This window comes from Fundulus heteroclitus, chromosome 18, assembly GCF_011125445.2.
Source record: "Fundulus heteroclitus isolate FHET01 chromosome 18, MU-UCD_Fhet_4.1, whole genome shotgun sequence".
NCBI classification, from domain to species: Eukaryota; Metazoa; Chordata; class Actinopteri; order Cyprinodontiformes; family Fundulidae; genus Fundulus; species Fundulus heteroclitus.
The window spans coordinates 27,670,398-27,696,037 of NC_046378.1; the positions used below are offsets into that span (position 1 = coordinate 27,670,398).

A 25,640-nucleotide genomic window follows, 5' to 3' on the forward strand; every position below is an offset into this window, starting at 1 on the left:
TAATGTACAAAAGTCAATCAGTAAGTGGACACAAAAAAACAAGTTTAGTTTGAAAAGAACTGAACCTCTTTATTTGGACTGTCATGATCCGACGGCTGTTGTACTTCAGACCATTCACACACACAATGAGTGACAGTAAAAAAGTAGAATAAAGCAGGTGATGCAAAAAGGTTCACAAAATATTAGAAAATGTTTGGGGAGAATTATTTCTGAATTAAATATAAATTGTACACGACACATACGCGCAGTGTGACCTACAGCTGGCTGCAGAATTGAACTATATTATAAACCCTGGGCAACACTTGGTAGATGTCTCCGTATGACACAGGCTCTGTACCTCTTCTACTGGATCCTAACATGTTTATATACACCAGGCTGAACTCACGAAATGCATTTTCCCAACTCATTTCTTGCATCGCTGGAATGTAAACATGGAGTAAACGTATTCCTTGGCCCGTTGATAGTGTTCAGTTTACTCAACACACATTTGGCTCAGATAAGCTTCGTCATCCCCTGCTGCATCAGCATCATAAACACACACTTGCAGAAATCTGTATTGTACCTCTGTGCCCATTAAAGGTAATAAATAGGCTGCTGGAAGCAACAGAGGGCACGAAAAGGATAATCTGAGCCATTTGTAACAACACAGTTGATGAACAACATAGCAGACTGCTAAAAAAAAAAAAACAAAAAAAAAAAAAAAAAACAAGACTGTGTCTTAAAGCCAGCATTATTCACACACTGGAGCTCTTTCTGACAGTGAGTGTAATGGTTTTTACTAAGTCAGATCTATCCAAGAGCCTGCTCTGAAGAAATCCATGACTAGAATGCGACCACTTTTAAAATGAATGTTTTGCGAATGCTGGAGTTTTGCATTTCAGGCACCACATGAACAGTTTATCAGGACATGACAGCTAACAGTTTTAATCACTTGGCCAGAGAGGATGTTCTTTCTGCTTAACGCATCATCCAGACAAGTACAAATCGGGAAAATCTGAGTACCGTTTGGAGTCCACAGATTCGGGGGCAGAAGACTTGTTTTCTTTAGACTCCGCCCACCCATCTCGGTCGTGGGAAGGCTTCAGTTCTTTTTACGCGTTACATAGCGAGACAATAGATTACTCATGACATCAAATATTATGAATCAGGGATCTTCCCAGAAAGATGTAAACAGTGACATTTAGGCGATATGAACATACATTTGTTGCGAGATGACTGGTCTCTAGCTGTTGGTGACAACTGGCACCATCAGCCATCATGTCCTCCATCTACAACAGTGCTGTATTAGTGTGGCAAAACATGCATTTATAGAAAATAAGCATAAGTTATCATTATCAAGAGAGAATAAAAAATACAATTGGAAAAGATATCTGTAAATAACCATCTTTACTAGACAGACCTCCTATGGCTCTGCTGAAATAATATATGAATGGTTATCCCTGCCTTATGAAGCAACCAAAAGTGATCCAAAAGACCATTATCACACAAACATGCACCTCCGGCTCTGTCACATTCAAAGACAGAGGCTGCTAAAAGACTGTTTTTGATTCAACACTGATACCAGATGATAATGTCGGAGCTCTGAGACCGGAACACACACTTAGACACAAACAGAAAAATAAGGACATCGTCAAGCACCTTGAAAAAGAATGATTCATTAAATCGTCACATCGGCCATTTCAAGGACGAGGGCGCTGTGAGATCGAGCTTCGTTTTCCAAAGCCAAACGTAAGGAACCAGAGGGCTGAGACCTTTTTTTTTTCTCTCTCTCTCCATTTAGCTTTCTCAAGCCAGCCTTGGATCGTGAATTGAAAACTCTGGCCTCTTCGCTCTTGTCGATTCAATATCTAATAAGCTCCTGCACAGTACAACTCTCCCCACCTCTTACTAACAGCCCTCCTGGGGATTCCCTGGCCCAAAATGAGATTCATCATCATTTATGAAGTAGGACATTAAAATAAAAGACAAATTGCAGCTGGCAATAACTTTTCACACTGTTTTTTTTTCTTCTTTTTTTTAATTACTCTGCTGCAACTCACTACAAATATCTTTCTCAAATCAACAAAACGCACAACCCTTGTCTTTGGCTTTGTAGACGCTTAGAAGAGGACAGTTGCTTTTACTTTGCGTTGAAAGGGGAGGGAAAAAAAGAAAGAAGAAGGGTAGGCCCTAAAATTGAAATACAAACAATTTCTCTGTTTCTCACTCCTTTTGGTCCTCTCTTTTCTGTTTGTGCAACAAAAATCATCAGAGAGGCAAAAAGGAAAGCCTAATTTAAAGCCCTGACCAGAGCTGCCTAGAGCATTAGTAGGTTACCACCAATCCCCAGGTGAAACCTCAAGAGTGTGTACCATGAGGGCCAATTGCAGTTAGTGCCTAATATCAAAGATAAGTTAATAAAAGTGCCTTGCTTCGTGGCTGGAAATTTTCTGAATCTAGAATGTGTGTGGTGAAGGGGGCTGTCGGCGTGTTGTGGGTAGAAAACCTTGTTCCAAGGCAGTAAGAAAAGAAGAGCAAATTCAGGGCAGAACCCTTGAAGACAGCACCAATCCACTGCTTTTTTCTTTTTTTGTGTTTTTTTTTTCTCCATATCATGGTAAACTGAACCGCTGCACACACATGCCACAGTCCTGCTGCAGGTGGCATGGCACAGCCGACACAGTTAACCTTTTCTCTGTTCTACAATATAATAATCATCTGTGTTCCATTTTTAATAAACTTAGTTGTATATAATAAAGTACAAAAATATTAGAGAACATATACACAGTTTTTTGTCATATTGTAGTGACTGCGTTGCCTGGGTTTATTGAAGCATACATCTATCTTTGTGCTGAACTGAGCAGGCCTCAAACGAAGTGTCTCTTTCCTCTCTTCATATTGTCGATGTCCGGTCAGTTCCATCTGAGAAGAAGACAAAGACACGATTATAAGCGCATATCATCAGCTTCTTCGTGTTACTGCGACTACATCTAGCATTTCCAAACCTTCGCTTTTCTGAGACACTCACAGGCACCATACTCATTTTTCTTACATTTATAAAAATCAATCAAGATGCAAACAAATTGTTATTTTGGTTACAAAAACCAAACACTATATGTTGCAGTATTTATCATTCACTATTATATTAGTCCTCACTTGTTACCTATATGTATAATATATATTATATATATTGTTTTCTTAACTACAAGGATGTTATATTATTGTAAAACTGGCAATATATTCCCAAGGCATTCCAAATATCTAGCTCCGTGCAAGTCATGAGTTTCTGGAGATTTTTGTTGTGATATTGCATGTCCTGCCCAGTAGGTGGTAGTGTACGGAGTTATACTAGAACTGAATAAAGTGGCTTATTTGTGGGGGAAAAAAACAGCTTTTGGATAGCTTTCCACTGCAGTGACCACTGTGAATTAAAAAGCTGTTTTAAGAGGTAGAAAATGTTCCTGATGTTCTCCATGTATAACATTCATAGCAGCGGATACAAAATAGACCACATTCGGTAAGCATGTTAATTTTTTTTAAGAAGCATTTTCTTTCAAAGTTTGAATAAGATTTTACTTTTTAAACTGTTTGTCGCTTATAAAGACAGATAAAAACAGCAAACAATAAAGCAACACAATAGGTTGAAATCACTTATTTTTTAGAGCGGAAATCTGCATCGGGAAAAAATTATTCCAAGTTAACATGAAAATAATCCTTTTGTAAAAAACAGAACCTGTTACTTGATGACAAGGTTATTAGGGATGAACACAAGGAATCCATACAAAAACAGGACCCAGATCTGGGCTGGTCAAGGAAAAAAAAAGAAAAAAAAAAGTACCGATATGTTCCAGGATCTACAGTATCGCTATTGACCCACTCAATCTCTCAAAACGTGTGGGCTTATTCCACCGAAATGAGCAGAAACGGGGAGCTCTGTTTGGCAGGAAGCATTGCTAATGTAAACATGCCCTTATTCAACAAAGAAAACGTTATTTATAGCCTTCAAAAATATGTCTGTAGTTACAACGCCTATACACAGCGAGCACTGGTTTTAAGCACTTCAGTTTCTGAACTCCTATGAATAATACAACACCTCCCCGCACCTCAGGTATGTTGGCAGATCTGTTTGCTTGACTGTGTGATTATACAACGTGCATACCCTAAACATGCATATTCTTCTTAGCTGAAACTGCAGCAAAAAGAGAAGGGAATGATGGGCCAGCAAACCTGGTAGTTGGGGAATATGGCACATGCCCTAGGATACAGGGGTGCAAGCGACATACAGACGTTGCATTCGTGTAGCTGATGACAACAACAGGCATGTGTTGATGTCAGAAAATAAGCGTGGCTTTAAATGTACGAATGAAATTAGTGATTAAAAGTCAGTAATTACACTGCTGCCTTGAAAAACCTCGACACCCGGAACAGTACACTGGCCGATTTCTATTTAGGTTATTCAAAAAGATAAAACGTTAATGATAAAATCACACACTGTGCAGATGAAACGCTCATTCAAATTTCTCATTAAGTACACCCCAAGCTGGTGTTCAGTGGAAGAAGAAGAAAGGTTCACTGAACAAATGTGTGAGGCACTGGTGGCTGGTAGCCGGTGAGGACACTTACCCCCTAAGGCATGCTCCGTCATACTGAGGCACAGTGACTCCAGCGTGGGATTGATCTCCAGGTCAGCCCCTGGAACTTGGCATTCTTAAGAAAATGGGAAGAATCATTTTAGTACTTAAATTTTAAGCAAATACGGTTCTAAACATACTTATTTTTGTTTTGTTTTTTACACCAAAACTGGCCCTATACGGTATGCTTGCATGTAGAAAGAGAATTAACTGCTTTTATATCTTATAATTATGATTTAAGGTGCTTTATTAACAAATATAGCATAGTTAAATGGTGTGGCTCAAACAGTGAATTGCTGGCGCCCCAACCATAACAAGAATAAAAAAAATCAAAATCAAAACATACAAAATATTAAGTTAGATGAAAGTTAGTTGCACTGTGTGTGTGTCTCATCTAACTACGCTTGTTTTCTTCTTTTTCTTTGCAGTTGTATTTAACCCGTTTGAGACGGAGATTTAAAAATGCAATATCTGTATAATGTACATGATATTAAGCACTGTGATAAAACGAGGTATTGGCAAAGACCCTCCAAGTCCCATATTGATAAAAAGTATGTTGTTGTTTTTTTTTGCATTGAAATAAGGACATTCGTGGCTTGTGGGCGATATGATGAGCGTAAAGATAAACCAGCGAAAATATACCAGCCCGCATACGCTACCTTGCTGCTGGAACATGAGCATGGTTTGTGGGGATGTGTGGACAGGGAGCGAATGGGTCCGCTGCACAGAGCTGCGACTCTGACTTGGCATGCTGTTGCTGCCCCCAGGGTTGGCAAACCAAAGGTTCTGTGCAGGGGGGAAAAAACACTTAATCACTTCAAATAAAAAAAAAAAATGTAACCTATAGGTGGAAAACAAGGGAAATACATCTTTGTTTCTCAAAATATGCATTCAGTCCTAATTAGCCAAGCTAAATCTAATATTATATGCTTAAACATAATTCCTGCAACCAAAAATTATGTATGAATTAGTTGACCTTTTATATCAGCAGCCTTGGAAAATTTCCACATTTTGTCACAATAAATCAACTTCAATGTATTTTACTGAGATTGTATGTGATACATTACCACACACTGCAAAAACGGATCTAAAAACAAGTAAAATTTTCTTAAAGTTAGTCTATTCGTCCTTGATTTGAGCCAGTAAATAAGATTATCTGCTAATGGAATGAGTATCTTTGCCCCTAAAATAAGACAATTAGACACCCTGCACTTGAAATAAGATGATGGAGATGAATTGTTCCAATTTTAAGTGGAAAAATCTTATTCTATTGGCAAATAATTTTATTTACCTGCTCAAATCAAGGACAAATACACTCATTTAAAGAAAATTTTACTTATTTTTAGTTCTGTTTTTACTCTGCAGAGTACCGCATAATTGTCAATCGGGAGTAAACTTATACATGTTTTACAAATCAAAATGTAAAAAGTGAGGCATGCATTTGTAATTCAGCTCCCCCTACTCATATATACCAAAACAAAATCCTGTGCACCTACCAACCCTCTGAGGTTGTCCAATTAGTAAACAAAGTACTTAAAGTGTGTAAAGGCTATTAGAGTTGGTCAGTGAACCATCAGCAACATAAAGACCAATTTACACGCCAAACAGGTCAGAGGTAGAGTTTTGGTGAATTTGAAGGATTAGGTTTAAACCAATACCCCAGGCTTATGGAAGAGTGACAAGAAGAACGCCATTGTTGAAATAAGTCCTGTTAAGCCTGGGGGACAAAGCAACAGATTGGAAAGTTTTCTCATTTTATGAAACCAAAACTGAACTTTTTGGAAAATATATCTGAAAAAAAAAAAGGTCTCCACCTCACAATTATCAAGTACTTTTTGACAGACTATCACAAGATCCCAATAAAATATATACGATACTTAGATTTATGGTTGTAACTTGACAAATTGTGAAAGATTTAAGCGGTTTAAATTCCTCTGTGAGGCACACAAATGAAAAATAAATATCACTGCATGACAGGCATGAGACCTCTTTTGTTCACAGGCAGTGATACTGACTTGTCTACCCTGTCCTGCCAGCGCAGGATTAGTGAGCGTGTGGCGTGGAGACACTCCGCCGATCCCACCAGGAAGACACATCCGCCCAGCAGGGAGTCCCCGTGGGGTCATTGGGAACTGCCTCTGGCCCCGTCGGCTTACACCTCCACTCACAGAGCCTGCTGTGGGGAGGGAGTTTGACCCATAGTTCCAGCTGAAACAGTAAAAAAAAAAAAGAAAGATCTATTAGAAATCGACAGCTGAGGAGATTTGTCATTTGCCACAGCTCGCCCATATGAAACGACAGCAATGATTTTAACCAGGAAGGGGGAGTGAAAGAAAAAGGGGATGAATGAAACTAACAAATAGTAAGGATAATGCCTGTGAGAAGCTTTCATTATGATAATGTGACGTCTACGCTGCTTAAGAGGAAGATCAAGGTTAAAAAAAAAAAAAAAAAGAAAGGCTCACCCTTTCTGTCGGTAAGCAGACATGTCCTGGATATTTTTCCGAGGGAACAGGCGCAGCAGCTTGAGGACCTGCTGCTTCCAGGTGACCAGCCTTTTCTTGTGAGTTTCTGTGAAAGCCTGACAGCCAAAGCAAAAATTAAGCATAAATGAGTACATTTTCTAAAAACATAAAAATGGTACAAGATGCACTGCGTGAAAGACACTGACAAAAAAAAAATAACGGTAGAAGCTGCTTCTCACCTCATGTGCTAGACACTTCTCAATAAGTTGAAGGTAACAACTGATGTTTTCTTCATCCGTCCTTGAAACCAGCAGCTGGGTGCACACTGAAACAGCAAAACAACAGCTTAGATTACCAGTAGGGAAACACAGGTTAATAGATATGAGCCATCAAAACATCACAACTGGGGATTTACAAATGCAAACCAGAAAAGGTTGGAATAGCAACATGTAAGAATCTTGCACATTTAGTCGTGTTAGCGGGGATTTCAGATTTTTTTTTTATACAGCAAAGTAACGTAGTTTACAATTTGTATTCTTCCTTACTCTCATAAACCTTTATTAAATCCAGTGCAACTAATTCCCTTAAGAAGTCCATTTATCCATCCATTTTCTACACCCACTTTTCCATGCAGGATTGTGGGGGGCAGGTGCCCATCACCAGCGGTAGGTGGAGGTGGGTGAGAGGTGGGATGCACCCTGGACAGGTCGCTAGTCTGTCACAGGGCAACACAGAGATAACCTGACCCTAGCCAGATGGATGTCGCTCCACCTAGCTTCACTCACATCCATCTGGGACATCTCCCATAGAGGGTGATTTCTTCAACCAATTTTATTGTCCAGCCAATCAGGACGCAGGGCTGGAGTTTCATAGATGTGACGTAGTGGAGAAGCGACCGTGACGTGAGACTGTTTTGATTCATTTAACAATGGCGGCTCGCATCGAGGAAGCAAGCGTTAACATTAATGCTGCTATTTCTTCCGTGTTGTCCAATCTACCTAATATTGTTTCATTAAAAGAACAGAGAACGCCTCTGAAGGCTTTTGTTGGTGGAAACAATGTTTTCGCCCTTCTCCCGACCGGATTTGGCAAGTTTTGTTTTGCGGGGCGTTCCCGTGACGGAGCGGTTAGCGCAAACCAGGTTAGGAGGCCTTTGGTCCTCGACGCGGTTGGCCCGGGATCGACTCCGACCCGCGGCGCTTTGCCGCCTGTCTTCCCCCCTCTTCCTGTCAGCTCACTGTCAATAAAACGCGTGCCACTAGATCCGCAAACACGTTTAAAAAATAAATAAATAAAATTTTGTTTTTTCCTGCGTCGCTCTCATCAGCATCACGGGTTGGCTTCGGTGTGAGTGGTTGAAATAGCACGTCGATAAAGACGTGCTTATCCAATCATATGCAAGGATTTTTGATAAGGCCCAGCCTTCAGTAAAGGCAATTCCTATGGAGAGGTCCCAGATGGATGAGTGGAGCAAGGCGGAGCGAAAGTCATCTGGCTAGGGTCAGGTTAACACAGAGACACACAGGACAAACAACCACACACACACTCACACCTAAAGACAGTTTAGGTTAATCAGTTAAGCAAACAGTCATGTTTTAGACTGTGAGAGGAAACCGGAGTACCCAGCGAGAACCTTCGCATGCATAGGGAGAACCTGCATGCTGCAAGGCAACAGTGCTACCAACTGTGCAGCCCCTTAAGGAGTCGCTACTAGTAAACAAGAGTCCACCTCCAGCTTAACGCCAGTAAAAATACAGCTTTCCTGTGAAGGCCTGACAGGTTTCTCAGAGAACATTAGTGAATCAAAGGGTGTTGACACCTTACAATGGGGGTTAGGTTATAAAACAATATTACAGGATTTCAACATTCAATCAATCCATCATGTGAAAATACAAATACTATGGCCCAAATACAAACCTACCAATACATGGCTATCCGTTTAGACTGAAATCCCAGGTTAGCAGAGCAATAATCAGAGAAACAGCCAAGAGGCCTAAACTCTGAGAATTATGCACAACTTTATTTTGCTCTATCACATAAAATCCCAGTAAAATACATTGAAGATTGCCATTGTAATGTGACAAAGTGCTTTGGGGATATAAATCCTAGCACAAACCAAAGTAAAGTATTCTAAGTTAATAAAATGCGATTGATGACAAAACGTCAATTATTTAAGGGTCACATTGTTTGCAGTTTAAAAAAATGAAGTCAGTTAGATGAAGTTACCGCTTTTCTTGTACAAAATTTGACTAAAGTTTGAGTTTTTTCATGAGTTTCTTTAGGTTTCTTTTCTTAATCTGCGTTTTGTTGCTCGGACAGGGCAACTATTACCCGTTTTGAAACTTAACTCAGGTTGTTCAGTCCAAATCGGGCCACAATCTGAAGCCGAGAGGTTTAGAGTCTCACCTTTCCCCATGACACGAGTGAACTGTCCTGCGATGTCCCCGTCTGAGATCGGCGCGACCGAAGAGTCTCCGTCACAAGGGGGTGGGTTGTGGGACTGAAATTCCTCGGATGGTGGTTCTTTGTCGGCTCCCGTCTTTGTGCCTTCTGTCGAGGAAGCGGAGGCGTCCGGGACCGGTTGTGCTGCGCTGGGTGGACTGTGGGCCTTGATGGGTGTGATGATGATCTGCTGAAGCTCCTGGAGGGCGTTGCGCAGGTTTCCCCCTTCCAAAATATCCTGACAGGAGATGAGTGCGTAGCTTTTGTGTGAATTGAGTGATTGTGAAGCTAAAAATGCATTTTAACAACCATGTGCTCCTATGAATTTCTATCTACATTTTATTCCTACTTGCTTTTATTCTGTTTTAATTTGCTATATTTTATTCATGTAAAGCACTTTGCATTGTCCCTGTACTGAATTGTGCTATATAAATAAATTTTCCTTGCCTTGCCTATGAATCTCCCCACTGTTGTGTTAAATGCCTGCAGCCAGCAGACATTAAGCACAACAGAGCTAAACCAACTGCCACAAGATCGTCACAGAATATCTACAAGCGTTTTGGATCAGTAACAGGAAAAGGTCATTCGGAAAGTGTCTGTTGCCTTTTTTTTTAGCTTCAGAGGAACCTTAAATAATCACCTTCTCTAAAGACTTTAGAACACTCTGTCTCTCTCGCAGTTTCTGGATACTCAACGCGATCTTGTGCCGCGCTCCTTTCGTGACGTTCTGAAAAAGACAAGGGGAGAAATAACAGGATGGTATGAGAAGTCTTGTCTTGAGGGGTAAACTGAGCAATTTACACAGCCACTAAATAACAAACCTAATCACCATCTGTTTCAATACAAGCGAGGAGAAGGAAAGGGGCGGAAAAAAAAAATACCCTCCCGTCTGTACTGTGTGGGACTGGCTCAATATAACTGTAGGGTGCATTGTTTAATTTCATGCCTCATTGAAAGCTGATGGATCACCGGGTTTGAAGACTCTCACAGAAATCACGCTCTGAAGACAACCAAGGTAACAGAACCATAGAAAAAACACCTGAGATTCTAGATGTTGCTCCGTGAGTATCATCATCTCCTCGTAGGTCATCTGTGAGAATAGGGATGCATATTTATGAAGGCGAAGGCTCTTCAACCATGCAGGAACATCTGAAAAAGTAAGTCACAAAAATTAGCCATGTCGAGTTATTAAAAACATCTTAACCTCACTGCTGAGTAGGGGTGTCCTGATACCATTTTTTTTTCCTGGACAGAGTACAAGTACTTCAGTTTAGGTACTTGCAGATTCCTTTTACAAGTAGGAGTATGAGTACTTGACGCTGGTATCGGGACACCGCTATTACTGAGTTAAGAGTTTAATCAGATATAATCTAATATTACACCAAAAGCCAAACCCTTTCCATTTGTGGAAGGTGCCATTAAAGCTAAAATATTATTCTAAGGAGATAAGGAGTGTGAGTGTCGACAGAGGGGATTGAATTAATCATAGCTTGTCTTGTGCTGCTTTAAAAAGCAGCAAAACCTGTTTTAACAATTTGATCGCCTCTAGATTAAAAGTAAAAAAAACTGAATTTTATTTTCTACTCCCCAGCTCATCTACCTCATGTTCTTATTTTGTGCTGACAGACGATGTCGATACAGACTTGAGATCCGACGCTGGGACGTGTGGCATTAGCATTACCATCTCTCTTAGCCTGACCGTCGTCTTTATCATTAGCAAAAATTACCCAGGACCAAAATGAACGCAATATAAAAAAAAATAAAAAATGCCATCTTAAACGCTTTTACAAAACATAAAAAATCATGGGGGCTATCAAGCTTTAAAAAAGCGGTGCTTAAAATCATGATCCTGAATCAGTAATGCACGAGACTTAAGTAAAAGGTTTACACCATTTACCTGAAACGCTACTTATTTTTCTGGAGGTTTGTGTGTTTTTACCACCAACCATGCAGCTATTTTCCTAAAAGCAACTCTCCTTTGAACCAGGGTGCTTGCTCTTTTTCCAAATTAAAATTCCAGACTTTTTCCAGACTTTTTTAAAACTGATATTTTTTTCCCCAAGACCTTAACTTTATGTACTTGTATACTTGTGTGCCTACTGCCTACTTCATTGGTTGAGATTGTACAAACTGTTTATTAGAAATGTTAATTTTTATAGGCTAGTATTCAATGAATAAATGCATTATTCACAGTAAATTATGCATTTACTGATGAAAATGTTTCAAAACATGAAAATCACAAGTACATGAATTTCACATCAAACAAGCGTTTGATTCCATTAGGCTAATACAGTACGTGACCAGTTAGTAAAATTATAGTTTTATAGCCTACCTTCCTATTTCACAATGTCTTTGAGCATACTGTAAAATTCTACCATACATTTTTTTCCCATACTTTATTAAGACTTTCACACAAAATTCAAGACTTTTCAAGGTCTGGAAAACAGTGTTTCAAAATTCCATACTTATTAAGACTTTCAAGACTTGCGCAAGCACCCTGTTGAACATAGGGCAGAAAGATTACTTGCTGCTTATTTATACAGCTAACAAAAATTACAGCACTGTCTAAAACAGGCGTGTTATACCTTTGTGATTGTAACAGCCATTCTGAACCGTAACCCTCGACATAACAAATGTCTAGAGCTGCCAACGGAGCAAAATACAGAACTATGCTGGTCCCCTTTGTCAAAACGAGAGACAGAAGAGATAACTGGACAGTGCTTATTTTAATAAGGCTTTAAAATCAAATTTAACAGGAGACGGACCGATAAGTCTTGCCCTGGTCCGTACCAATGGTGGTTTTCTGCTAGATCTGACCTGTAAATTCAGATTTTTTTTTTTTTTACAGATTCCAAATGTTATCTGTAAGAGCTATACAGAGTGAAAAAAAACACATGCTGCAGCTTTCCTTGACAAAAGTGGTGGCAGTTATGCAGTATTTTTGTCACTGACAGAAAATAAAAGATTCTCTTGATTTCTGTATCAAAGCAAGTTCTTGATCTTTATCTGATTAAACTCAAAAACTGCATGATCTGGAGATGAATAGGGAACACAAAACTCTGATTTTCCAGCATTTCACTGGCCTGATCTGGGCTGATCAAGTGAAAACTGGCTTATTGATCTCTTCCACTGATCTTGAATTTGGATCTATAACTTAATGAAAACCTGATCGTAATCAAGATCAAAGGCTGTTATGCTCAGTACGGAACGATATGTTTACATATCTGTCTACATATCTGCTAATATTTTCTTTTAGCATAAATGTGACAGCACCATTAAAAGAAAGGCCATATTACAGTGTACAATGCAAGTCAGCGAATGTAGACAGGTTTTACCGGGACTTTGCCAAGGAATTCATTCTGACCTTTCATGCCGCTGCCGTCCTCCAGGAAAGTGTTGCGAGCCGAGCCCTGCTCTTCCGTCTGCTCACTGCCTGAAGACGCTATGCTGCTCTGAGGGGAAAGAGGCGCGTGGTCTGTGGAGAGGAAGTTCTGTCGCCCCACGCCGTCGTCCTGGCTGCCCCACTCTGAGCCACACGCCTGGGAATTGGAAGGAATGACCTGCATGGGCTTCTTCAGAGGGCTTGGCTGCATCTGGCCAACCAGACCTGTCAAATACAACAATTTACAACATTCATCGGCATCTTAACTGCGAAAGCGGTTGTCTACCACATTTAAAACTAGGGCTGAACGATTTTGGAAAATAATCTAATTGCGATTTTTTTTCTTAATATTGCGTTTTTTTTCCCAGTTTAATTTATCATGTTTTTTAAACATATACAAAGAACAAATCATTTTGTTTCCTCGCTGTGCAGATTAGTTGCTAAAAGACCCACAGCATCTAAACTCAGAGCAGAAATGATTGCGTTCTGCCTACAATATATTTCAACCAAAATTGCAATTTTGACTTTTCTCTGCGTTAACCACAAGCAACAAAAATGGCCTCTAAATAAAGACGTTTGTAAACAAGGACTATTCAAAACAAGAACTTTTAATGTTTCTATTAATCAGAATATTATTCAAGAGAACAGCTTTTAGTTGATTTGGACATCAATCCTTGTTGAACATAAAGTGCAACCAACAAGCAAGTCTATGTATTAAACTGATTGACCTGTACTTAATGCTATGTACGATTATATAAACTCTAAAACAAGTAATAAAATTAGATTATCTCACTGCTGCAACTGTCTTCCCTTCCATGTGGGGCAAACCCACTTTAAACATTTTACCAACACCTAATGGACGTGTCTAATTCCCTAATTGTTACATAGCCAAAAATTGCAGACTCTGCGATTTGGAAATTGCGTTTTTTTAAATCGCGATTATATTGAAAATGCGATCAATTGTTCAGCCCTATTTAAAACTCTTGCTTTCTCCCCAACCCAGAAGTAGAAACGTACGGCCGTTACCCGTGTTATTGCTGTTAATCGGTGAGGACATCCCGCCTGGGAAGGGCAAGTGTCCGTTCTGGCCCGCAGGAGACGTGCTGGACGACGGCGACTTGTCTGGCCACGAGCCGCCCGGATCGAGAGCTTCAGCCGTGCTGGGCCACTCGTCAGAGCCCTGGCGCGGGTGGTAAGGGCTAGGGGGCGCCCGAGATGCATAACCGCTGGACAGGTGCTCCTCCAGGTGGTTTAGCCATGAGGCAAGTGAGGTGCGATCGTCCAGGGTGGTGGCGGGGTGAATGAGTGCATAAGAGAGCAGCTGCCTGCTTTCTTCCACAAAAAGGCTACTCTCAATAGTGTGAGTCAACACCTTCTGCAGCAGCTTCATGTACTCACATTTGGCCTCACAGTTTCGTGGCTGCAGCAGAGGCAAGTGGGACAACAGCAAGGACACCACCTTCTCTTTTGGCTCCTGGTGCCACTGACTGACAGTTGCTGACAAAAAAAAAAAAATCAAAACAAAGGAATGTTTTATTACTTAGGGAATAAATTGATGGTGATCAGTTTGAAACACTCAAGCGGTAAGTCTGTGTTACCTGCATTGTTGGCCTCGGCTTCAAGGATGTGGATCTCAGTGCAGTCTGCCAGCCAATGCTCAAGGCAGATGTGGAGAAAACGAGCCTGGGTGCGCGACACCCTCTTCAGAAGCGACAAGAGCGCCACTGTCTGTTCACACTCATTCCAGCCTTTGAACCAATCTGTGAGGATACCTACCTGATCTCGGAACATCATGGCGTGTCTCCTAGGTAAGGAGAATGGGAATGTGCGGATGGGGAGGGAGTTGTTAGTTTTGCTGCTCGCTCACACAGAGACAGGACGAGTCCTTCCCCGCACAGCGGGGGGGAGGGGAGGGGGTGGGGTGGGTCGTCGTTTCAAAGTCCAGGGATCCCCTCAGATCGCACCGAGGGGTCCTCACATGGTTCAGGCGCTGGAGGAGCTGCAGACGGGAAGTTCTTCCTGGATTTTCTGGAAGATCTCTTGATGCCCACCGAGTGTCAGCCGTAGTTTGTAATGGCTCACAGCGGAAGAGCTCTTTCACTTCACATCATCTGTGCCCTATTAAATCGACAAACAAAGTTAAAACAATTCTCCAAATGCCGCCCAGGCCTGTTAAACAACTGTATGTTTTTTTTTTATCTGAAACATTTTTCCCCATACAGTGCCTTGTAATAGTATTCTTACCCAATCTGTCACATTACATCCACAACCTTCAATGAACTTTTTTGGGATCTTCGATAGAACAACACATAAATTAATAAATTAAATTGGAAGGATGACTCAGAAGTTTTAAAAATGTTCTAAAAGGAAAAAACAAAAGAAAATCTAAAAAGTATTATTGCCATTTCTATTCCACCCTATACTGAGTTAATCTAAATGAAATCCAACCAATTGCCTTTAAAGTCTTTGCCTGTGCGTAACGTAGCATCAGTATAAATACAGCCACTGTCTGAAGACTCCAATGATTCGTTGACAAATAGTAATAAGCGTCACAAAGACAAAGGAGGACACCACACAGGACAGGAAGAAAATTCTGAAAAAAGTTTCAAGCATTATTAAAGGTAATATATCCTAAAAACTGAAACTCCATTGGCACAATGTTCAACCCATTCCACTATGCGTGGCAGAAAGCTAAAACTCCACATCACCCTGAACACACCATCCCCACTACCAAGCACGGTGGAAGCATTGCATCGTGGGTAAACTCTTCTTTGATAATGACAGGAGAGTTGGTCAAGGTTAAAGGGAAGTTAGAACCATTTACAGGACAATTTTAGAAGAAAAAATATCATAAGCTAACAAAGGCTTCCTACAGGACACAATCATTTATTGCTCAGGAATGGAAACTTGTTAACAATAAAACTGTAGGCTGTGCACACCACAAATCTGGCCTTTGCTGAAGGCAAAGGCCATCCTTTCAATGAAACATGGTGGTGGCAGCATTACGGCGTGGCGATGCCTGTGCTCAGCAGGGACAGGGAAGCTGGTCAGAGTTGATGGAAGAATGGATTGGGGGCGAGTTTTACCTCCCAGCGGGAAAATGGCCTTAAACAAACCCGCCAAAGCAATAACGGAACGGTTTATATTAAAGCACGTTCATTTGTTAGAATGGCTCAGCAAAAGTCCAGAGGGAAATGTAATTAAGAATCTGTTGCAAAGACAGAACTTGGTTATCAATCCAAACAACTGAACTTGAGCTTTTTCATTTTTTTTGGGGGCAAAATGTTCAGGACTTTATATGTTTAAAGCTGGTAGACACACCCCTAACAGACTAGAAGCTCCAACAAATGCACAGTACCATTTTCCCCATTTTAATCTACAAAACGCCTCATTTCATTCCACTTCCACACTTCACAGTTATGTGCTGCTTTGCGTTGCTCTAGCACATAAAATACATTTATGTGACAGAGCAAGGTGTGGCGTGACAGAACACTGAAAAACTCATTGGGTATGAATGCAATTACTAAGCACTGGAGGGTCTTCCCCTGTGAAAGCAAATAAATCATAATGATGATAGCTCAAAAAATTCATTTAAATATTTTTTTAAAAGACTATAATGACATGGCCTGCAAACAATGGCAGGGACAAAGAATGCAATGTCAATAGAAGCATTCAAGTACAAGTGTTACTTAAAAAGCAGTTTAAGTATATGTAAATAAACCTACATGTTTCACGCATGATAAGAAATGTATGTCTGAGGAAACTAATGAATCCACTGTTTAGGGAACTGGGCCATGTATTAAATTGTGATTTAACAGCGACATAAGAAAAAAATCCGTAAACTACACATCACTTTAAATTAGATTGCCATCATACAAACAAGGATAACTTTAAATTATATCGATGTTGGTAACGGAGGATTACCAACAACGAAAAGAAAAGAAATGTAACAGCAAAGGGAATGTGAGACTGAAATACATGTCATAGGAGCTAATGGCTAATGGTATCTCTCCCTTAGCATTGTGCCAGACGGCGAAAAAAAACAAAGCTCTGTACAGTAACTTAGCACAAGCATGTGTGTGAGGAGTAATTTTTTTAACATTTAAAGACAAAAAGAAAAAAAAAAACGTTTCTTAGGGCAGGTGAGCTTTATTAAAATAGCGGTAGACTGAAGTTAGCCCAGTCGGCCGAGTCTCTGCTGAGGGATTCGGGATTTGTATTGTTTTGCGTTGACGCTGCTCCTACACATTTTCTCCGTTGCTGCTTGGAAGCATTTGCTAATAAATAATAAAAAAAAAAGCTCCAATTAAACGCAATCTGCCCAGAGGCGAGGCAGCGGCGAGACAGCAACACAAACACTCACAGGCTGTTACCTACACCACATGGAATTAAAACGTGTGTTTACCTTTCTCGGATGTGTCTGGTTAGCGAGCTAGGCTAAAAGTGCTAATCCACGGCTAGCTCGGCAGAGGTGTAAGAATAGTTCTGCTAACGGCTGCAGTTACGTTAGCTTAGCTGGCAGCAGCGTTTGTTTTCGTCCCCGCGCGTAGTAACCCTTAAGGAGCGTCATTGACAGCAGAGGCCGGCTGTTGTTTTAAATGGAACATTTCTGGATAGGCGTATGTACAGAAATGCTAGTTGGGATACAGAAAACAAGGAGTGTACGCCTGGAGAAATCCACTTCGATTTTGAGTTGACGTAAGACGTGGGCACGGCGTCACACGTATTTTCGCGTACGTATGCTGGTTTTCCGCCCACTGTTCCGGGTAGTTGAAGGCTTCCACTGACGGGCGTGTAGTCTGGTTTGTAGGTTAAATCAAAATTACCATCAGACGGGCTTATAGTGGCCACACTTATTCCCCTAAGAGATTCTGTGTAAGGTCTCAGTGGAAGAGTAGAGTATCCAGACATTTTACTCAAGTAAGAGTAGCACCCCTTCAACATATTTCACTCAAGTAAAAGTAACAAGTAGTCCGCCAAGAAATTACTCAAGTAGGAGTAAAAAGTATTCATTAAGAAGGCTACTCAATTACTGAGGAACTAATCATAACAGTTGATGATTTAAAAAAAAATTTAAAAAGTGAACTGACAGACAAAAATATAAGGTTGTGTGCAAATTGTGTGTGTTGTTTTTTTAAAAGAAAAAATGTAAAAACACATATACAAAGAATAACATAATTGTAAAATGCATTCAGGCAGAACAAAACAGTTCTCTAAAGCATTTTACAACATTAAACTTGAAACCAATCCATCCATCGTCTTCCACTTATCCGGGTTCGGGTCGCGGGGGTAGCAGCTTCAGTAGGGAGGCCCAGACGTGCCTCTCCCCAGCCACTTGGGCCAGCTCCTCAGGAGGAATCCCAAGGCGTTCCCAGGCCAGCCGGGAGACATAGTCCCTCCAGCGTGTCCTGGGTCTTCCCCTGGGCCTCCTCCCGGTGGGACGTGCCCAGAACACCTCTCCAGGGAGGCGTCCAGGAGGCATCCTGACCAGATGCCCGAGCCACCTCAACTGGCTCCTCTCGACGTGGAGGAGCAGCGGCTCTACTCTGAGTCCTCCCCGGATGACTGAGCTCCTCACCCTATCTCCAAGGGAGAGCCCAGACACACTACGGAGAAAACTCATTTCAGCCGCTTGTATCCGGGATCTCGTTCTTTCGGTCACGACCCAAAGCTCGTGACCATAGATGAGGGTAGGAACGTAGATCGACCGGTAAATCGAGAGCTTCGCCTTTTGGCTCAGCTCTCTCTTCACCACAACGGATCTGTACAGCGCCCGCTTCACAGCAGACGCCGCACCAATCCGCCTGTCGATCTCCCGCTCCATCTTCCCCTCATTCGTGAACAAGACCCCAAGATACTTAAACTCCTCTACTAGGGGTAGCACATCCTCCCCAACCCGGAGAAGGCACTCTACCCTTTTCAGGCTCAAGACCATGGTCTCGGATTTGGAGGCACTGATTTTCATCCCGGCCGCTTCGCACTCGGTTGCGAACCGCTCCAGTGAGAGCTGTAGATCACGCCCTGATGAAGCCAATAGGACCACGTCATCCGCGAATAGCAGAGACGCAATCCTAAGGCCACCAAAACGGATCCCCTCAACACCTTGGCTGCGCCTAGAAATTCTGTCCGCAGTTAATGTTATAATACAGTATGTTAGAGCAGTGCAAAGTATTTCCAATGACAAAGTCAACGGTTTACGTTCATTCCTCTCCAAACAGCTCAATGAGCTCAGTAGATAGAAAATACCTTTAAAATAACAAAACATGTGCACAAACGCTAGGGTTCTGTCTCTCTGGTGTATTATTTGGTAAAAACAAGTATGTTCTTTATTTATCAAGTTACTCACAGTAGATAGAGTAACCAGAAACTATACTCAAGTAAGAGTAGCGATACTTGAGTAATAATATGACTCAAGTAAAAGTCAGATGTACAGTGCAGTAAAACTACTACTAAAAGAACACTTTGTTCAAAAAGTTACTTAAGTAAATGGAACTGAGTAAATGTAACTAGTTACTACCCACCTCTGACTGTAAGTATGTAGACTGGGCTGACTCACTACTCCATGAACTCCGTACATAGTTTTTAAATTATTATAACAGGTTCAAAAAAAAGGTCCAACTCATATAAAGAAAATGTATCTTCAAATCAGTACAATACAATACAGTGCAGCCGTTTTGACAGATTAAAATTCAATTCCATTCAATTTAATAATAAAGGTTATACTCTCCTACTGGGTCAACTGATATGTTCAGTACCTCAGAGGTTGATACTGGTCCCCTTCCTGTTTTCAATTTACGTACTTCAGGTTACCCAGTTCTTCCAGAACGGTGGTGTACCATTCTACTTTTATGCAGGTGCCTAACAGTTCATCATCTGAAAGAAACCCTGTTTCAAATTGTTTCTGTTCAATGTAACAGCACATTTACATTCACATTTTAAGTACATTTTTAATAAATAATTTTAAGTTTCATGCAATGCACAGCATTACAAAATGATGACTATAAAGCATGTTTTTGTTTGTTGAATACCCCGCATGGTAACACATGTGGGGTTCCCCAACGGTCCATCTTGGGTCCCCTCCTGTTTAATATCTACATACTCCCTCTAGCTCAGATCTTAAAAAAACAAAAACATGGTGCGCTGGTGGCGCAGTGTGTAGCGCGACCAATGTACGGCGGCCTTAGTCCTCGACGCGATTGACCAGGGTTCAACTCTGACCTGCGGTCCTTTACTGCATGTCTCTCCCCCTCTTCCACCCCCTCCCTCCTGTGAGCCTACGGTGTTAAAAAACAAGCCACTAGAGCTGTGAAAAATCCCCCCCAAAAAAACAACATAAGTTATCATAACTATTGCAAATTGTTAAGGGGAAGTTGTGGCAGAGTGGTTAGAGCAGCACGCTTACACTCAGAGAAGGATGCAAGTACCTGGTTCAATCCCTAGTGCCGGCACTCTGGCTCCCTGAGCAAGACCCTTAACCCCAGATTGCTCCCCGGGCGCCGCACATGTCATCCCACTGCTCCCCAAGGGGATGGGTTAAAAAAGCAGAGAACACATTTTGTTGCTTTGTACTTGTGACAGTGCAATGACAATAGAATTGAATTCTATTCTAATTTCTATTATATGCAGACGACTCACAACTCTACATCAACATGTCACAAGGTGACTATGAACCCATTCAAGTTGAAGAAATGCATGCATGGATGTGCCAACATTTTCTACAGTTGAATAGTAATATTTTTGGACCAATAGAGGAGCGATCAAAAGTTAGCACACAGCTTCAGCTACTTCAGCTAGTAAACACTGATCAGGCCTGAAATCTGGGTGTAGTGATGGACTCAGAGCTGAACCTTTAGAGACATCTAAAGACAATTACAAAGTCGTCCTTCTATCATCTAAAGAACATTTCCAGGATTAAAGGACTAATGACTCAACAAAATCTTGAAAAACTAATCCATGCATTTATCTTTAGTCAATTTCACTAAGACTAAGAAAGTACAACACATCACCCCAGTGCCAAAGTCCTTACACTGGCTCCCTGTATCTCAAAGAATAGACTTTAAAATTCTTATGTTAGTCTATAAATCCCTGAATGGCTTAGCACCAAAATACATCACAGTCTTACTGTGAATAAGACTGTCAACTGTCCAGGCCATTCAGGTCTTCTGACTCAAGTCTACTCTGCATTCCCAGAACCAGAACCAAACACAGAGAACCAGCATTCAGTTTCTATGCTCCACTTATCAGGAACAAACTCCCAGAAGACTATAAAAGTGCTGAAAGCCTGAGTTCGTTTAAATCAAGGTTAACCTATTTGTTTAGAGTTGTTTTTGAATGTTATAGTTTGTAGTCCAACTTATATGCCTTGACCTGCTGCTACTGTTCCACTGCAATGCACTTTTCTCTGTAACATTTTTTTATTATGTTCTCTTCATGTGCTATACATGAAGAGAAGATAATTTAAAAAAATAACTTTGAATTGTCTTGTTCAATAGACCAAACTTATATAACACTTTTTCATACTGCCCACTCAAGGCACTCTACACTAGAGCCACATTCATTCAATCACACACATTCACCAATAAACAGATCAGTAGGGATCTTCCCCAAGAGCACATCGGTGGAGGGTGAGCTGGAATCAACCCCACAACCTTCTAATTACAAGACAACTACTCTACTCATTGAGCCACAGTTGCCCTGCTGAAACATGCTATACAAATAAATTTGCCATAGGTATTGTGAAATATCGTCTTTTGGTGCAATTATTTTGGATGGATAATATGTTTCCATTCAGCCAGATATTCTTTTGCCTGACACTCATTTAGTGTGCATGAGTAGTGTGTAAGTTGAGAGACGACCAGCTTAAAGCTTGCAGGCAAGTGGTCTACAAATGTAACAATGCACAAGGCATGTGATCAAAACTTTCCGTCCTTAAAAGATTTATGATGTATCAGGTAACACACTTAAAATGGCGACTGTTTAACCTAATTTTATTTGGACTTGGGGGTGAAATATAGTGCATTGCTCAGATTTCAGTTGTTTGCCTAGTACTGGACGGCATTTTCTGTTGTCCAAATACATCTGCAGGGAATTGGGAAGTGAAAGTTATTCACAACACAGTGATAATACATTAGAGGGTGAGGTAAAAACAAACACTGTGATATATTTGAAAATACCTCTGTTTGGTTTTTGTGTTTTAACCTTCATGCATTCAGCTATAAAAAGACAAAATTTCCTTGCAACATAAAACTCATATTACATAGCTGTACTTGAGCAATAGAGAGATCTTGTGTCAGCAAAAAGAGGAAGAGTCCCGCTACAGGCTTTAGCTGTGTCTGCCCTCCCCTCACCGTCTGAAGGAGGATCTTCTGACAGTCTGAGAGAAACTGACTGTTTGTTGCGAGCAGTTTCAGCAAGGTGGTGCCACAGAGGACAGGATCCTTTGAAAATGGTAGGTACAGTTAATACAGTGTCTTTCATTTCTAGCTTAGCCTTACTGGACTTAACGAAGTTCTTGCCATAAGCATTTTACAAATATATACATATTTATTTGCCTTTACTACTAATGCACGAGTCGTCAACTTGCCTCACAGTATTCAACAGGAAACTAGATTCATGCTCATGCAGAGCAGCACTTCCTGCTCTTCACACGTTAGAATCGTCAATTTGTTATGAAGGTTTAACCTATCTACGCAAGGCGGTCTCTTAACCTCTCTTCAAATTTGCCCTTTTAGTTTAAGTTAATCTTGTCTTAATGTAAGCATAACAACATGTCTGTCGTCGACACATTTTGACAATTTTTTTATTTTATTTTTTGCCAAATATTTGCAGTCAAGTTCTTTGGTTGTGTGCGAAGTGGACGAGAGTCTGAAAGAAAAACTGAAAAAGTTCAGATTTCGAAAAGAAACCAACAATGCAGCCATCCTGAGTAAGCACTGCATAGTAAAAGTTTCGATCTTTTCCAAATAAAATGGCATTTGCACTTCCGTTCTTCAAACATTATAAAGAGGAAAGCTCATTTCTTTATTTCAGTGAAAATAGACATGGCGAAACAACTTGTTATCCTTGAAGAGGAATATGAGGTAAGTTACTTTATTATATTTTTTTATGCCTGAAGTATGTCTGACTGGAAGTAATATTAACATATTGGAGCACACCAGCCAGAGCCTTGACTTGAGTCTGTGGAGGGAGCTAAAGATTAGGGTGATGGCAAGGAGGCCTTCCGACCCCAAGGATTTAGAGCTCATCGGCAAATAAAAATTTTCAATTTTCATTATGATAATTTTAATTCTCTTTTTAAAAAATTGTAAATAAAAATAGATTTTGTTCATATATATATATATATATATATATATATATATATATATATATACTCCTGTTTTGAAATAACTTATCACAATTGTCTTTCAGGATATCACACTGGATGACCTGAGAAATGAGCTTCCTGAACGCCAACCCAGATATCCTTACTGAATGTCCAGTCATCAACAGTCTTTACCTGTTTCACAGAGAGTTAGCGTTTGCTGAACCTGACACAGAGAGTTAGTGGTCAATTCCTGGGAGCACCAAATATAGAGAGGGTTTTACAATCTCCCCTGTCTTCAACAAACTGTGTGCAAGTCCAGGAAGAGTAGTACACTAACTCAACCACAAAGGTTCGCTCGCTGTGTTCAGTCCAGAACTTTCACAATATAAGAACAGTTTTTATCACTGCACAAACATACAAACCGAGAGGTTGAACTTTAGATTAAAAATCTGTAAAATGTATGAAAAAAGTCCACAAAAAACGGGGGATCTTCCTTGACAACACCTCACATATATTGTCTACAGCTACAAATATATCCATGCTGATGGAAGGGTGTCTTATCCGCTCTGCTTCATTTTCTCAAGCCCAATGGGTAAGTACTTAGAATTTCACAAATCAACAACTTTTGTCTTTAATTATTATGTTTATTTAGTCCTACAAAAACACGACCAGCATTAGTGAATTGTGTGTGAGTGGGAATTTACATGTTCAGAAAAACACTGTTGTTACGATCATGTTTTTATAAAGTGTGAAGCTATTGATTCAACAGCAAGAAAATTAAATAAGAAAAAGGCAAACACACAATTTACTGAAAGAGCAGTTGACAAAAAACTGCTTCTATGTGTTTCTTTTATTTATTGATAATTCAATTCAATTCATTCTTTTTTAGTTCAGTTTGGTTTTAGATAATAGCACTCACGAGGTTCTCTGCAATCCGAATGACATCGTAGTTCTTTCCAAACTGATAGATGTGAGTAATGTGGGTTGCCGGCTATTCTTATTCTTCAGATCGGGATGTGATGTGTTGCTTTTTCAGAACTTTTATCTTACTTCATATTTTCAGACAGGTTCTCTTTACGGGAAGTTTTCGTTATACAGGTCAGATGGTAATTAGACCTGGGTGTGGCCAGTGAAACTGAACCAGAACAGCAGATGCGGCTAATCAGAGTTAATGTTATATATATATATATATATATATATATATATATATATATATATATATATATATATGCACATGATTAGTTTGAATGGATTTGTTTCCTTAATAAATGAAATCCTCATTTGAAAACTACTTTTTTTTTAATCCATGTTATCTTTGGTAGATGTTAAAGATTGTTTAGGATTTGAAACATTTAAATGTGACAAAAACAGAACAAAATCTGTAAGGTAACAAATACATTTTACAAAATACTGTGTTAATTTTATCCCCATCTCATAACGTCAGGGTGTAAGCCAGAGCAGCAGATGATGTACGCAGGCAGCAAGAATCGTCTGGTCCAAGCTGCGGAGCTCACAAAGGTAATTAGTTTGAAAGGTAGAAAGGTAGATAATTATTTGATTTCTTTACCTAAAGATGATGAAAAAACAGCTAACACAGCACAACATTTTTCGGTAGCAGTGTAGCCAGTTTTTCATGTAATACTAAATATCTTAATATTTTGCTATTCTTGCAAACATCTGATGAAATGTTTTAACATAAAAAAACATTAATTTAGCTATTACAGAATACTTGATAAGATTTAACATTTATATGTGATTTTGAAGATTTTATTAATAGTGTGTTTCACTCTGAAAGGTCTTTGAAACCAGAAATGCTGATGACCTGACAGAAGAATGGCTCAAGAACCAGCTGGCATTCTTTCGCTGAAACTGCATTTCCTGCCATTTTAAAACCCGCTTTTCATTTGACTTCCTTTTTTGTTCATTGTGACAATAAAAGCATTTACCTTTGGCAGCAGAGTTGTGGTTTTTAAGTAATTATAGATGTGACAGGTTACCTGTTTCCCCCCCAATATTTAAACACAGGATGTCTGCAAGTTTCTGTTCGACCTATTTATATTATTCAAAAGGACTTACATTGAAAGGTGAGCAAGTTGTATATAATTTTATCCACGGAAGTGGTTGGTTTTCATTTCTGGCATGCGACTCCAGTGCATTTACATCTATAGATTACACCATGTAACATTTCGAAAGTGCTCATTAAACATCATTGTTGGTGGGTTTTAACCAATTGCTAAAGTCCCTGAATTTAAAGCCATTTATCATTGGTAAATCTATTTTTTTCCATCACAAATTAGCTGTTAAATAATCGACAATAAAGTTTAGTTTATTTTTCAAAGAAATGAACAGGCCAGTTTTAGAGGCTAATTTTTTAAAGGTGGGTCCCAACATAAGTCAAAGCGTAGTAGTCACTGTAGCACATGCAATGAAAAAAAATC

At 40.1% G+C, this 25,640-nt stretch overlaps 2 protein-coding genes across 3 annotated transcripts; one reads left to right on the forward strand and one right to left on the reverse strand.

The window, feature by feature from the left end:
* Positions 1-43: 43 nt before the first annotated feature.
* Positions 44-17,605, reverse strand: LOC105934524 (protein Smaug homolog 2). 2 transcript variants are annotated; one of them, XM_021322591.2, is made up of 14 exons: positions 17,305-17,605; positions 14,676-15,017; positions 14,498-14,600; positions 13,926-14,396; positions 12,882-13,124; positions 10,557-10,666; positions 10,158-10,244; positions 9,482-9,755; positions 7,315-7,400; positions 7,076-7,191; positions 6,626-6,818; positions 5,270-5,396; positions 4,603-4,686; positions 44-2,901 (listed from the first exon to the last, which is right to left on the reverse strand). In XM_021322591.2, the coding sequence occupies exons 2-14, from the start codon at positions 14,691-14,693 to the stop codon at positions 2,873-2,875; spliced, it is 1,941 nt and encodes a 646-aa protein (XP_021178266.2). In that variant the 5' UTR covers positions 14,694-15,017; positions 17,305-17,605; the 3' UTR covers positions 44-2,872. The 2 variants fall into 2 exon arrangements, with proteins under 2 accessions (XP_021178266.2, XP_012730016.2); XM_012874562.3 differs by having other exon boundaries at positions 14,498-15,017.
* A 4,609-nt stretch (positions 17,606-22,214) lies between these two features.
* On the forward strand, positions 22,215-25,156 carry gmfg (glia maturation factor, gamma). The gene is made up of 7 exons (XM_012874559.3): positions 22,215-22,347; positions 22,728-22,824; positions 22,929-22,978; positions 23,307-23,356; positions 23,712-23,794; positions 24,647-24,720; positions 24,998-25,156. Exons 1-7 carry the CDS (start codon positions 22,345-22,347, stop codon positions 25,067-25,069), a joined length of 429 nt encoding a protein of 142 aa, XP_012730013.1. The 5' UTR covers positions 22,215-22,344; the 3' UTR covers positions 25,070-25,156.
* Positions 25,157-25,640: the final 484 nt, after the last annotated feature.

Bases quoted from the DNA above. Each gene is read 5' to 3' on its own strand.
- LOC105934524 (XM_012874562.3), bottom strand. From the start codon at position 14,693: ATGATGTTCCGAGATCAGGTAGGTATCCTCACAGATTGGTTCAAAGGC. The intron at 13,125-13,925 runs GTAACGGCCGTA...TGTATTTGACAG, and splicing joins GATTAACAGCAATAACACGG to GTCTGGTTGGCCAGATGCAG. The intron at 9,756-10,157 runs GTGATTATTTAA...ATCTCCTGTCAG, and splicing joins TTCTAAAGTCTTTAGAGAAG to GATATTTTGGAAGGGGGAAA.
- gmfg (XM_012874559.3), top strand. The intron at 23,357-23,711 runs ATATCCTTACTG...ACAACACCTCAC, and splicing joins CTTCCTGAACGCCAACCCAG to ATATATTGTCTACAGCTACA. The intron at 24,721-24,997 runs GTAATTAGTTTG...TCACTCTGAAAG, and splicing joins AAGCTGCGGAGCTCACAAAG to GTCTTTGAAACCAGAAATGC.